This window comes from Rhincodon typus, chromosome 3, assembly GCF_021869965.1.
Source record: "Rhincodon typus isolate 14 chromosome 3, sRhiTyp1.1, whole genome shotgun sequence".
NCBI classification, from domain to species: Eukaryota; Metazoa; Chordata; class Chondrichthyes; order Orectolobiformes; family Rhincodontidae; genus Rhincodon; species Rhincodon typus.
The window spans coordinates 9,130,392-9,145,013 of NC_063334.1; the positions used below are offsets into that span (position 1 = coordinate 9,130,392).

At 38.8% G+C, this 14,622-nt stretch overlaps 1 protein-coding gene across 1 annotated transcript in view; it reads right to left on the reverse strand.

The window, feature by feature from the left end:
- Positions 1-3,929: 3,929 nt before the first annotated feature.
- The window catches only part of LOC109920043 (A disintegrin and metalloproteinase with thrombospondin motifs 19-like), a 412,216-nt gene continuing 401,523 nt past the window's right edge, over positions 3,930-14,622 (reverse strand). Inside the window, exon 24 of the mRNA XM_048619810.1 lies at positions 3,930-4,096. Coding sequence (XP_048475767.1) covers positions 3,945-4,096 — 152 coding nt within the window. The 3' untranslated portion in view covers positions 3,930-3,944. The remainder of the gene's footprint in view (positions 4,097-14,622) is intronic.

Genomic DNA, 14,622 nt, shown 5'->3' on the forward strand with positions numbered 1-14,622 from the left:
GAAACAGGCCATTTGGTCCAATTTATCCACACTGACCCTCTAAAGAACATCTCATCCTGACTCACCCCCATACCGTATCCCTGTAACCCTGCATTTCCCATGGTTAACTCATCCAAACTGCACACCTCTGAACACCAAGGGCAATTTAGCATGGCCAATCCACCTAACCTGCACATCTTTGGACTGTGGGACAAAACTGGACCAACCAGCAGAAACCCACGCAGACACGGGGAGAATGCATGAACTCCACACAGACAGTCACCCAAGGCTGGAATCAAACCCGGGTCCTTGGTGCTGTGAGGCAGCAGTGCTAACCACTGAGCCACCGTGCCACTCATGGATTATAGGAACTTTCTAACTTGTAGAATGAAAGGCAACATAGTTAAGGTCTTTCCTGACTGAGGTAATAATGTTGATACTATTTTTATTTAATGTGACAAATGTTTGCGCTCATCCAGGTGAGGAATGGCAGAAAATAAAGCAATATTTTTTCTTAATTTGACAATATTTAAGGATTTTTGACATAGACAATGAACTGGATTAGTAAATAAAATGTTATAAGGAAAGTCAGAAAACATGTCCTTTTTAATATGTTGTTTATTTTACGAATGTACAGGAATAAGAGTTTGGGAAGATGCCTGGTGCTAAGAGGCATAAAATATACAGCATATTTGATCAAATACATACAATTTCACAATTATGTAACAATTTGCAAATCTCATTACACTTGGCACTTCTTCAAATTTTCATTTAAAAGCAAGGAATGCAATACAACAATAAAGGGAATTATTCCAAATGTTACAGCTCTAAAGATCTACACTCAGTCCTACACAAATATTTCAAGTAACAGCACGTGAAGTAAAAATAAAAATCAATTTAGAAACCTGTAAATTTACTGTTTTACTTTTACTATTTAAATTATTGCAAGCAAGTTGCGATGAAAGTAGTTTTTCAGTAAAATGATCTGCAACTTATTCTTCAAATAAAACAAAATATGAAACCAAAATAGGCTAGCTGATGGAATGATGTTTCTGCCTATCCAGTTACAGATCTCCTAAATTGCTTAATATGCCAAAGACTGTTTAGTTCTGAGACATTTTTCAATTGACTACAAAGGAGACTTGGCCAATTTCTGTTCATTATACAAATGAGTTAGGCTGCTATCAATACAGGAGATTTTGGCATTTTTATTTGTATATTTTATCCAAAGAGACAGATAAAGAGCTTCAGCAACAGCTTGCTTCTTTGAATTACAGTATTTCAGCTTTGTTCATGTCTACATACATGGAATAGGAGTTTTCAAAGTAAATATGTTTTTTTCACATCTCTGTCTAATTACTAGAGTTTGTTTATATGGACACAAACAAGCTTGCGTCACTGAGATTAACAATAACTTAAAAAAGGGGCCACCCTGTCAATCTTGCACTGAGGGACACCATTTTGATTAGCCAAGATCCTGGTACAGAGACAGTTTTAACAATTTTTGGCTGTAAACTTTGCTCAACCTACAACCTGTAAAAATGTAAATTAATATCACAGAAGCTAATATAATATCAACAGGGAGCTGGTTACTTGCACAAGCATTTCTCCTGTGCAGTCAATGTGGATCATATTTAAATAATTCATTTCATAGAAATAAAAATGCAAGTTCTTATTTTTTCAGGCTAAAACCAAATTGACTCACCTTTAGCATTTCAAAAAATGATATTTGAACCCAAAATAATGGCTTTTAAAGGAGGTAAATAAAAATAAACTGCAACAACGCATTGCCTAATCATTTTAGCATTAAATACATAGTGACAGCTGGGTGAGGAGCTCTGCTATTGTTAAGGATGAAAAATAAATAAAGAGGAGAGGGAAGTTGACTGATTGCTCTAGGATCCCTATAAAAACTAAGCATAGTAACCCTGTGGTAGAGAGAATAACACAGTTTTTTTAAAAAAAACCTTTAAAAATGTGGCTTACCAGGCAATGTGGCCAAACAACTGCTGTAAACCACTCCAAGATGTGATGAGGAGAGGGATAATATCTATGTGATGAATATTACTAAAAGAGTAATTTGCCACAAATTCTTGAAATTCTGTGACAAAATTTCTTTGTTTATTATTTTAATAGATGCGTTTTATTTTAAATGAATTAAATCATCAATTAAGATAGCAGACTTTAAATAACAATGCATGTGCTTGTATGCTAATATTGCACAAATTAATTTCAAGAACTAAGCTTTTAAATACTTTCATTGCAAAGAACTGTGACAAACGTGACCTAACATATAAAAAGAAGCTAATCGATGATAATAACATGAATTGAAGTGTCATTTTAATGAAAGAGTCAGAAGTTGGATCAAAATAGCTGGATCAGCAAGTTTCTGACCCTTTTGCAATCACGATAAAATTACACTGCTAGGTAATAGGGAAAGGTAATGACCAAGAGATTCTTCTGCCTTCCCCATTTGGTGGAACTAGTAGTTTAATGGGCTATAGCAGAGTTGCACTCTCAGGCTAATCCAGAAACTCTATGAGTAATGCCTCTGAAATGTCCAGAAGGGCTCATGTCTTCTCAGAACAAGCTGTGTTGGGCTTCTAGTTAAATAAACAAAGAGTAATTGTTTGCAAAACAAAGCTTTCTTACTGCTGGATCTCATTGCACCACAGTGAAAATACTAAAATATTTTGTCCCCTTACTTCATTGCTATTTGGTCCTTGATCTCCTCTATAGGAGTGGCAGTGTGCAATTCAGCTGCCTGATTGAGGCATGGCCTTTGTTGCATTGCCACAATTGGGAGCAATTAGCCAATGGTCAAGTGAGACAAGAGCACCAGATAGAAATTCACCGAATCACATTTCTGCTGAGGCTAGAGTGATGCCTAAATCTTTTACCCCAGTATTTTTTTTCATATCCAAAGCATGATCTGCATAAAGACATAATATATTTAATCTTTTGTTTTATTCTTCTTCTCTCAAATTATTAATTAAAATATTTTATTTAAAACTTTTTTAAAACAAAAACAGAAAACTCTTGAAATGCACAGCAAATCCAATAGCACTTGGAAAGTTAAAAAGCAGTGGTCCTGATGTGAGTGGATTCTTGACTTGCTGTCTCAACTGTACAGGTGCTGTGTTGGCCTGCTGCGTAATTCTAGCACCACTTTTTACCCAAATTAACCCTGATTTTTAGCCATGTACAAACAAGAGATCAGAGTTGGGCAAAATAGAAAACATCAAACTTGGTGAATGTACCCATGCACTGCTGATATAAATTAATATTTTGAGCTAAAATTCATAGAATTTTATTCTCAGTATTTATGAGAGAATAGTTTGGTCGCTGTACGCAAACAGTCATAATGTTCCATTCTGTACTCTACAAAAAGTACTTTACAAAAGTCTAAGGGTAAACTGTTAATAGTGACATTTTTACAGTAATGCAATAGACATTTATTATTTATTCATAGACTGTAGAACCTTAGACAGTACCTGAAAGTTGCAAAAATAATTCAGTGTTGCACTCCACAGTGTTTCACTCTCAAGTCACTGTTTTTCAAGCAAATATAATTGGCACTATTGAATGCATAGTGAGAACTTCAATATCTTGCTACAGGCTTTCCCTACAGTCTTTGAAATGATTACAGTGAGTGTTAACTTCAGCTCATGTCACATTATCCATGAAGACATGAGTCATTTATGCATGAACTACATTCTGATAGTTGTCAAGTTATCGGTTTACAATGAATGGACCCATCTTAGCAAACAAAAAATTAAAATATCTGGATTCCGATAATCACTGAACAGTACTCCAAAAATCTTGGTAAACAAAAATAATAAATTAAAATGAATAAATTATACCTAATACATCAGTACCTTGGTCTAAACAAGTTGTAGTTCTGTATTTTCATAAATTATATTTTACTTATAAAAATAAGTTTGGTGCTGATGTGAAAGGTGATGTCAACTCTTATGCTGTAGCTTTTGTGCATAGAAGTCTCTACAGGTCTCACAGCAACGCTGATACCACCTCATGTCTTGACAGAGGTTCGTCTCTCGTATTATTTTGCAATACACTTGCCACTGGTCCTTCAAACATTTAAATGTCAAAGCAGCTATTGAAACAAAAGAGAAAATAAAAGGAAAATGAGTTATATTGAATACATCAATATTACATTTCCAAACTTTCCTTTGAATCTATAATCATTCCTGGGTTTCCACCCCTGCATACCTGCTTCTCTGCAGTGGGCACTGATGTACCTTTAATAGATATCAGCTGTCCTCCATTATTATTTACCAGTACCCAGGACACATGAACTTTAACAAGGAGTATAAGCAGGCACTTCGACTATGAACTAAATCACTTCTCAGTGGAGGGCCCACTAGTGGTTGCAGAGATGGTGTTCCTTCTCCAGGACCAGGAGGCCTAATACAAGTCCCACCTGCTCCTGAACAGGTTAATTAGACAATAGATTAAACTTTTAAAAATCAGTTCTCAGTTGACATTCTACACCTGTGCACTTCAGTAACAACCACTGGACAGTGATCTGGAGCAGGCATCTGAAATATGTCTCAACTGGTCTTCTGCTGATTCAACAGAAGATTAGATTATGATACCCTCTTGGTCACCGTAACCAGGCACAAGAATAGGGTGCTTTATATAGCCCCAATAAACTCTGTCTCAGCTCAGTCCTGTTTTAATGTTATGAATTGAAGTGTTTATATTAGTTGATAATTCTGTTAAGCTATAAGCTCAAATTTTGATGCAGGTATTTAAAAAAAAAGTCAACCTGTTCTGACATGTGATGACACACCTATGGAACAGGTGGGATTTAAATGCAGGTCTTTTGGCTCTGGATGAACACACTACCATTATGCCACAAGAGCCCTCAAGTTAAGGTTCACATTGCCCACACTTAGCTCACAGCGAACATGGTGATGAAAATATTGGTCTAAAGTAGATGGTGGGTTTTCCCAGAAGAATTTGAGGAAAAATTGAGAAGAACACAAATTGAAAATCAAGAATTTTGATACAAATGCTGTTTTCTAAATTCAGGAACAAGCTATTACTGTAATCAATGACAGTTCAGAGTGGCTGCCCTCTTTACATGCTCCACCATCAAAAACCAAGGTCCTGAGTGTGTGAACCTACACCTTTCAATTAATGGTCATTGCAAAGCTGCACTTAGCTATAACGGTAAAGTCATTAACGAACTTATTTACATCTTGCAAAATGAGAACAAATCCTTGTTGAGTTAGCAAACAGTTGTCTGCTTCCTTTAAAATCCGTGATGAGAGCAGAAAGTTGCAAAGAAACATTGACAGATTCAATAAGTGGAAAAAACTGTATCAAATGATATTGACTAAGTGGAGACATGAGGTCAATTACTTCAGAATATTTGATAAATGGTGAGTATCTGTAAATGGTGAGGAACTTTGGGTGAGCAGATAGGCTTGGGTTGTACATTCACATATCATGAGAAGCTAAAGGGCAGGTACAAAATAAATTAAATGTCTAATTAATTATTGGCCTTTGGTCTGAGGCTGGAAACAAACAACAGAAATTGCTGCAAAAGCTCAGCAGGTCAGGCAGCATCTTTGGAGAAAAATCACAGTTAATGTTTTAGATTGAGTGTTTTCAGTCCGGGAGTTATGTCATAACTGGATACAGCTCGGGTTAGGGCCTAATTGGAATATTGGATTCTTTTCTTTTCTCTTTATTTATTCACGGGATGAAGGCTTCACTGGCCAGGCAGCATTCATTGCCCATTCCTAATTGCCCAGAGGGCAGTTATAGAACATAGAACAGTACAGCACAGTACAGGCCCTTCGTCCCACGATTTGTGTTGACCTATTGTCTTACTAAGATCAAACTACCCTGCATACCCTGCATTTTACTATCCTCCATGTGCCTATCCAAGAGTCGCTTAAAAGTCTCTAAAGTATCTGAGTCCACTACCACTGCTGGCAGCGCATTCCACACGCCCACCACTCTCTGAGTGAAGAACGTACCTCTGACATCTCCCCTATACCTTCCTCCAATCAACTTAAAATTATGCCCTCTCATAATAGTCATTTCTGCCCTGGGAAAAAGTCTCTGACTATCCACGCTATCTCTGCCTCTCATCATCTTGTACACCTCTATCAAGATACCTCTCATCCTTCTTTGCTCCAATGAAAAAAGCCCTAACTCCCTCAATCTTTCCTCATAAGACCTCCAGTCCAGGCGCATCTTGGTAAATCTCCTCTGTACCCTCTCTAAAGCTTCCACATCCTTCCTATAATGAGGTGACCAGAACTGAACACAATATTCCAAATGTGGTCTAGCAAGGGTTTTATAGAGCTGCAGCATAACCTCACAGCTCTTAAACTCAATTTCCCTGCCAATGAAAGCCAGCACACAATACACCTTCTTAACAACCCTATCAACTTGGGTAGCAACTTTGAGGGATCTATGGAAGTGGACACCAAGATCCCTCTGTTCCTTCACACTGTGGGATTCAAACCCAAGTCCCCAGAACCTTACCTGGGTCTCTGGATTAACAGTCCAGTGATAATACCACTGGGCCATTGTTTCTCCAGAGTCAACCTCATTGTTGTGGATCTGGAGTCACATGTAGGCCATACCAGGTAGGGATGGCAGTTTCCTTCCCTAAAGGATTTGAGTAAGCCACATGGGTTTTTCCGGTAACGGGCAACAGATTCATGGTTATCATTAGACTCCTAATTCCTGATATTTATTGCATTCAAATTCCACCCCATCTGCCGTGGCGAGATTGAAACCCAAGTCCCCAGAACATTACCTGGGCCTCTGGATTAACAGTCCAGTGATAATACCACTAGGCCATCACCTCCCCAGAGCTATTAAGAATGGGCAATAAATAAGACCATAAGAAGTAGGAGAAGGAATAGGCTATCTGACTTGTCAAGCCTGCTCCACCATTCAATAAGATCGTGGCTGATCTTTTCATGGACTCAACTCCACTTTGCCACCTGCTCATCATATCCTTTAATTCCCTTACTGTTCAAAAATTTATCTATCTTTGCCTTAAAAACACTCAATAAGATGGCTCCAACTACTTCACTGGGCAGAGAATTCAACAGATTTAAAACCCTTTGGGTGAAGAAGTTCCTCCTCAACTCAGTCGTAAGTCTGCTCCCCCTCGTTCTGAGGTTGTGCCCCCTAGTTATAGTTTCAGCCCCCATTGGAAATTACCTCCCTGCTTCTATCTTATCTATTCTCTTCATAATTTGATGTGTTTCTATAAGATATCCCCTCATTCTTCTAAATTCCAATGAGCATAGTCCCAGTCTATTCAATGTCTCCTCATAAACCAACCCTCTCAAATCCAGAATCAACCTAGTGAACCCCCTCTGCACCCCCTCCAGTACATCCTTTCTCAAGTAAAGAGACCAAAACAATACACTGTACTCCAGGTGTGGCCTCACCAGCACCTTATACAGCTGCAGCATAACCTCCCTGCTTTTAAACTCAGTCCCTCTAGCAATGAAGGACAGTATATTCCATTTGTCTTCTTAATTACCTGCTGCATCTGCAGACCAACATTTTGTGATTCATGCACAAGGACACCCAGGTCCCTCTGCACAGCAGCATACCATAATTTTGCACCATTTAAATAATAGTTCGTTTTGCTGTTATTCCAACAAAATGGATGCAGGTCTAGCCAGTGCTGCCGATATCATATGAAGAAATTTAAAACATTGTTCTAGAATCACAACTCTAGAAGGATATAATAAACTTGGAAATGGGTGCAGCACATATTCACCAGAACAATACTGGGGTTGAATGTGTTATAGTAGTTGATGTTACATAAACTAGGCATGTATATTCTAGAAAATTGAAGGTTAAGGTGTGGTGTATTTGACGTGTTTAAATTGATATGGTACATACAGGAAAACTATTTCTTCTGTTGGGGATATAACCTTAAAATTGATAGCTCAACCATTCAGGGTTAACGTCAGAAAGTCAAAAACTATAATGGAAATCTCGCCACTCCATGAAATTGCTGAGGCTAGGTCAATTAAAAATTTCAAAACTCTGATTAATAGATTTTTGTTACATGAAGGTAAGGGTAATAAGGATTGTGGAAGCAAAGCTGGTAGATGGAGTTAAGATTCGGAATAACAATGATCTAATTCAATGGCTGAACATGTTGAAAAGGCTGAATAGCCTACTCCAGTGTCTATGTTAAAGATAAGACAGGAAAAAATACAGTTTGCATAAAATTCAGTAAGTTTGACATACTGGTGTCACCTGAGACTAATCGTTAACATTACTGAATATTTTATTTACCATACAGCCTGATACATGTACAAATTTCTTAAATATATTGATTTATTGTGTCAACTTGGTACCCAAATAATTTAAAACTGGAGTTAACAAAAAACATACATCGAAAAAATGCGATACTGCTTAAATAATCCAACTTATGAAAGCAATTATTAGGTTGTTGAAACATTCCATTGCAAAGCGCAACAAAATATGCCTTTTGGCAAACTGTGCTCCATGAGGAATGTTTTCTGTTAGCTGATGTTATGGTTCTACCTGGTCTGATGCGATTCATAGGTATTGATTTGCATAATGCATGACAGCTACATGAAGTCTGGCTGCAAATTTACAGGATCGATATATTTAAAGACAAGTAATGAAGGAGGTGTTGGGTTAATTATTTGCTGGCTCCACTGAGTTAAAAGAAGGTTGTAGCATCGTGGAAATCATTCAGAAAAAAACTCACATCTTGCTCCCAATTTGGCCAATAATGCCTTGAAAGGGGCCTACCATCAGATGGGGCTGTAACATGTGCCTTAAAATCAGGGTGTTTTTAGTCTGTAAAATGAGGATTACCATATTAGCAGGGAAGTGTGTGCAGTGCACACAGCACATGCTCTGCCAGGTTATATCCGGTGGCACAGCTGCCGAATACCGGGGGTCAAAACCCAGAAAATAATTCAGGATATTGTGAGCCCTATGCCTGTCTGTCAATGCGCTACTTTGGGAGTTTGCCATGAGGACATCTTAATGCTACTCCAGGAATTAGGCTCAGTATGCAACCAATAGACTTACTGGGAGCTAGGCCAGTTAATGTGGGTCCCGTTCTGGAGTTTAATAAGCAATCAATTGCTTGATTGAGGCCAGGAATTTCCTTTAGTTGCTGTCGATCATTATCAGATGCCAAATGTAAGTAGGCAGAGCAGGAGCAGCTTTGGGGAAATTGTGCTATTAACTGCTGCTTAAATGAAGATAAAATCAAACCATACGTTTGAGCATTCTTCCACAGAACTTCTTAAAATACAATCAATTTTTTAGCATTGATTCTCAAAATATTTTAATTGACGGACCTCTTTTCAAATGACTTAATAGTCACAGGCCCCTCCTAATAATCCTACACATTATGATAAGAAATTGCTGAATGTAAAATTTTAATAATGGTTTTAAGAAAACAGGTTTTCACTTGTGTGTGTATATCAGTGAAATGGGTATGTTGTACACTATAGAGGCTCTCTCTGTTCTTGGGAGTGTGGGCAGCGGCTGAGGCCCAGAGTGGAAATTTGACACTTGGCGAAGAGGTAGCTGGTGAACCAGGCAGAACTCTAGCTGGGAAAGTCTTCAAGTATTGAGGTATAAGTTTGTTTAAATGAAAGGCTTTTCTTTACAGGATTGTTCTGAATGTGTACTTTCACTCCTTTGGAAGTGATTTCCAACACTGTGGAGATCATTTGTTGGCATTCACTACAGTATGGGAGTAACCCTCTGACGAGTTACTCAAGAAACACAAACACCAGCTGGGAGCAATAACCTTCTCCCCAGTTTCTTGTTGAACCGCAGGAGGGAGGGGATACCCAAACACAGGGCATGCAGACAGAGAACCAGCTTTTCGGTATGTGTCTGGAGGCAGGAGGTCCCTGACTTTTGGTAGCTTCCTGGAGCTAGGACCTCCTTCAAAATGGGCCTGGTGCCAGGTCTTGCTGTGATCATCATCCCAGATGTCCTCTCACTCCAACTGTTTCCAGGGATCTGCTGGTGACATCTGTAGAATTTCACAATCTCTTGCACAAGATGTATCCCTTGTCTGGCAGATATCATGTTTACCAGGACCATCATGTGTGTGCACTTTGCTAATGATAGGTCCAATTAGAATGAGCTGGCCCTCAAAATTGCGACAGTGATTGGACTCCTACAGATGTACGGCATCATGGATTACACATATTTAACCATCATTAGATTGACCTGCAGTTTCTGACAATTGAAAAGAGTCCACTCGAATAATGATCAACTCATATTCTGGAAGGTACTCATAAATTTCTGTGCCAGATGGCATGGAAGCTGCCATGTTGCCTTCACTGTCTCACAGCCATGTGTCCTCAGATCTTTGTGTCTTCAAACAGAGTTAGCTACCCTCCAAAGATGTCTCGTGAGGAGCCCCACAGTTGATCGCGTACAAGCTGAGCCACATGAGCACAACAGACTGAAAGCCACGGATTGCTGAAGCTGGGATTTACTGGACAGATCTCAGCACTTTTCAATATGCACCAAAAAAAGCTGTGGAGAATGATTGTGACCCCTGAAATGTTCCCTCTAAACTGTGCAGTAATCGAAGCATTCCCACACACATGTCGTCCATGTTACCATCATATACAGCTGTACCAAAAAAAATTAAAGAGGACGCATACTTAAGCAAATTGCATTCCCACGACAAATTAGAGGGTATTTTGAGGGTTACCACACTGTATCTTTGGAGGTGGTGGCTATAAATCCCACAGCCGCTCACACATCTACCATAGATCCCCATCATAGCATTATAGCTGAGGGTATGAAGTCATGAGAACATTATCTTGAATCAACCGTGTCACCCCAACCAACAGCAGGTGTCTCCACACTATTAATCCTTCCATCACACAGTTTTGTTTTAATTCATTCATGGGGTATATGGGTGTCACTGGGTAAGTCAGCTCCCTAATTACCCAGAGGGTAGTTAAGTGTCAACTACATTGCTGTGGGTCTGGAGTCACATGTAGGCCAGACCAGGTAAGGATGGCAGTTTCCTTCCCTAAAGGATATTAATGAACCAGGTTAGTTTTTCCTGACAATCGACAATGGATTCATGGTCATCACCAGACTCTTAATTCCAGCTTTTTACTGAATTCAAATTCTACCATCTGCCATAGTGGGATTCAAACCAGGGTCCCTAGAACATTACCTGGGTCTCTAGATTAACAGTCCAGTGATAATACTACTAGGACATTGCTTTCCCTGACATTGACATAAGACTATAAGAAATAGGAACAGGAGCAGGCTGTTCAGCTCCTTGAGCCTCCACTGCGATGCAATAGGATCATGGCTGATCCAGCATGCTTCATATCCACATCCTCTGCACTGGTTATTCATTATATCTTCTTCAAGCTGGATGGCTATTTGGGTTGTGAGAGGCCAGAAATATAGACTGGGACTGAAGATTATAGTTCAGTTACATGTCAGCACAACTGACTCAATATCAGAATCATTAACATCCATTTCTACTTGTAAGCATATAAAGTGTTTGGATTGAATTTTCACTGTGATGAAGAGCCTCTGTTGTTATGAACATAGTGGAAATCAATAGTGGGAAAGACAATGCATTTGTTTTCAGTAACATCATAAATTTACAACTCACTGGGTCAGGAAAGTGTGATATTTCATTGAAGAATCAAAGTGTTCCTCTGTGAGAAGTTCAAGAATTATTATTGACCTCTAGAGCTAAGAGTCTGGCTCACAAGAAACGAATGATTTGTCAGTTGCCTATAAATAACCCACCCATTATCACAAAACTTAAGGATTCTGCTGAAGGATGTCTGAGTTGTGGATAAGGAATATGAATGCCCTGTCGAACAAATCACATCTTTATTTGGTATATGTCTCAAATATGAGAAGACACCACCATGCCCATTTGAAAGCATTCCATTAGCTTGGTGGTTATGGACCTGAAAGTAAGGACAAGAATCAAAATAATTATCTGTTACATTTTTTAAATGTGCTCATTCGGTTCAGTTTATTTACAGTAATTAACAAGGACAAACAGATAATAATGGATAAGGTCATAGAAAAGTGGATTGGCACAGGCTTTGGAAAACCAAGAAATTTCTAACATACAACGGAGGCATCATAGAATCATACTGTAAGGAAAGAGGCCTTCGGCCCAATGGAACTGCACTGAATGCTAAAGGGGATTTGATAAGGTGGATGTTGAACAGATGCTTCCCCCTTGCGGGCAGCATCGAACAAGAGGTCATAGATATAGAGTGGGAGGAGGTAGGTTCAAAACTGAGATGAAAAGAACTACTTCTCTCAGTGAGTTGTGAATCTGTGGAACTCACTGCCCCAGAGTGCACTGGAGGCAGACTCAATCAACAGATTCAGGAAAGAAATAGTTATGTTTCCGATGAAAAGCAGGATAAAGGGCTATGGGGAGCAGGCGAGAGAGTGGAGTTGAGACCAGGATAAGATCAGCCATGATCATGTTAAATGGTGGACCGGGCTCGAAGAGCTGAATTATCTACTTCTGCTCCTAATTCCTATGTTTCTATGTTCCACTGATGTGAGAATTTGCAAATGAGGTTTGAGACATATGAGAAGTGAAAAATAGTAGTGAAGAATACTCTTGCAGCAAGTCCATTCAGAAAAGGTTTATGGGAAAGAAATCAGTAGTTGATGAAATGTTATACAATATACCAGCAGACTGACCACAGTGCAAGCTGAACATGGTTCTGGAATGGGCAGTACACATATCAGATAGGTTTCCTGATCTCAATTGCCACTCAAGGACATTTGCTGGAAATAAGTGAGACTATTTTCCTGAGCAGGAAAGAAAACTGGTCAAAAACCATGCAGACTTGGACAGGAAATAAAGGCTTGTTTAAAAGTTGGTTAATTACTTCCCAAATCTAAGCCAACAGTCCTTTACCTACATTTGTAAACTGATGCTTTATTCAACGTTGAGCAAATTCAGTAACTGAACGAAGTTTGGATTCCAATTTTCCAAATGCACAAATAGGATCTTTTGCTTATTCTTTCAGAGGGTGTGGATGTCACTGGCAAGACCAGCAGTTATTGCCCATCCATAATTGTCCTTGAACTGAGTGGTCAGGCCATTTCAGAGGGCAGTTAAGAATCAACATGTGGGTCAGGTCAGATAGGAATGTGGAATATAAACAAAAGAACTGAGGGTGGAGGAAATCTGAAACAAAAATCAAAACCATTGTAAAAACACAGTAAGTTGGGCAGCATCTGGAGAGAAACAGAGTTAATATTTCAAGTCCAGTGACCCTTCATCAGAACTGAAGGTTTGATTTCCTTCCTCAAAGGGTATTAGTGAACTAATCAGGTTTTTATGACAATCGACAATAGTTTCATTGTCACCATGACAGAGACTGACTTTTAATTCCAGATTTTTTTTATTAATTGAATTTAAATTCTACCAGATGGCATGATTTACAATTCTGGGTACTATCTGTTGAGACAGAAACAGAGTTAATGTTTTGAATCCTATACGACTCTTCTTCAGAACATAAAAGAACAATCATATTAGATTTGAAAGCATAACTCCTTTTCTCTGCAGATGCTGTCAGATCCACTGAGTTTCTCCAGAATTTTCTGTTTTTGGTTCAGATTTACAGTATCTGAAGAATTTTGCTTTTATTGTGATTAGTCATAGAATCATACAGTTATGCAGCATGGAAATAACCGCTTTGGTCCAACTCATCCATGCCAACCAGGTTTCCTAAACTGAACTGGTCCCATTTGCCTGCATTTGGCCCATATCCCTCTAAATTTGATTTATTGTAGTCATGTGAATCTGTCCAAATGTCTTTTAAATTTGTAATTGTACTCATCTCTACCACTTCCTCTGGCAGCTTGTTCCAAGTATGCACCACCCTCTGTGTGTAAAAATTGCCTCTCAGATCCTTCTTAAATCTTTCCCTCTCACCTTAAAATATGCCCTCTGGTATTGCACCCTTCCCCCCTACCCTGGGTAAAAGACTTTGGCTATTCACCTTTTCTATGCCCCTCGTGATTTTATAAACCTCTATAAAGTGATCCGTCAGCCTCCCATGCTCCAGGGAAATAAGTCCCAGCCTATTCAACCTCTTCCCACAGCTCAAACCCTCCATTCTTGGTAACATCCTTGTAAGTCTTTTTTACAACCTTTCCTGTTTAATAACATCCTTCCTATAGCAGGGCTACCAGAATCGAATCTATCTCCCCAGATGATTCGCTTGCATCACTGCATTACTGATGAAATTGCCACCATCTCTTTGTAATCCTGCTAACACAGACAATTGGGACACAAATTTTATAAAACTTTTCCTCATGAGCCTACTCAATTTTTATTTACTGTGTCAGAACCCATATCAATAAATTATACATTTAACTGTGCCATATCCTAACACACTGCTCCATCTGACATTACCAATAAATTTTATCAAATCATCTATAGATGTTATAAAGAATAAAAAGCACCATGTACGTTTAAGAAACTAGAAAAAACATGAGAGCTGTCTTTGTTGTCCAGTGAGGTTGACTTTTTGGCTTTCCAGTGGATTGAACTTAGCAGAATTTAGGTGGTGTCAAAATTTTGTTTCTTTT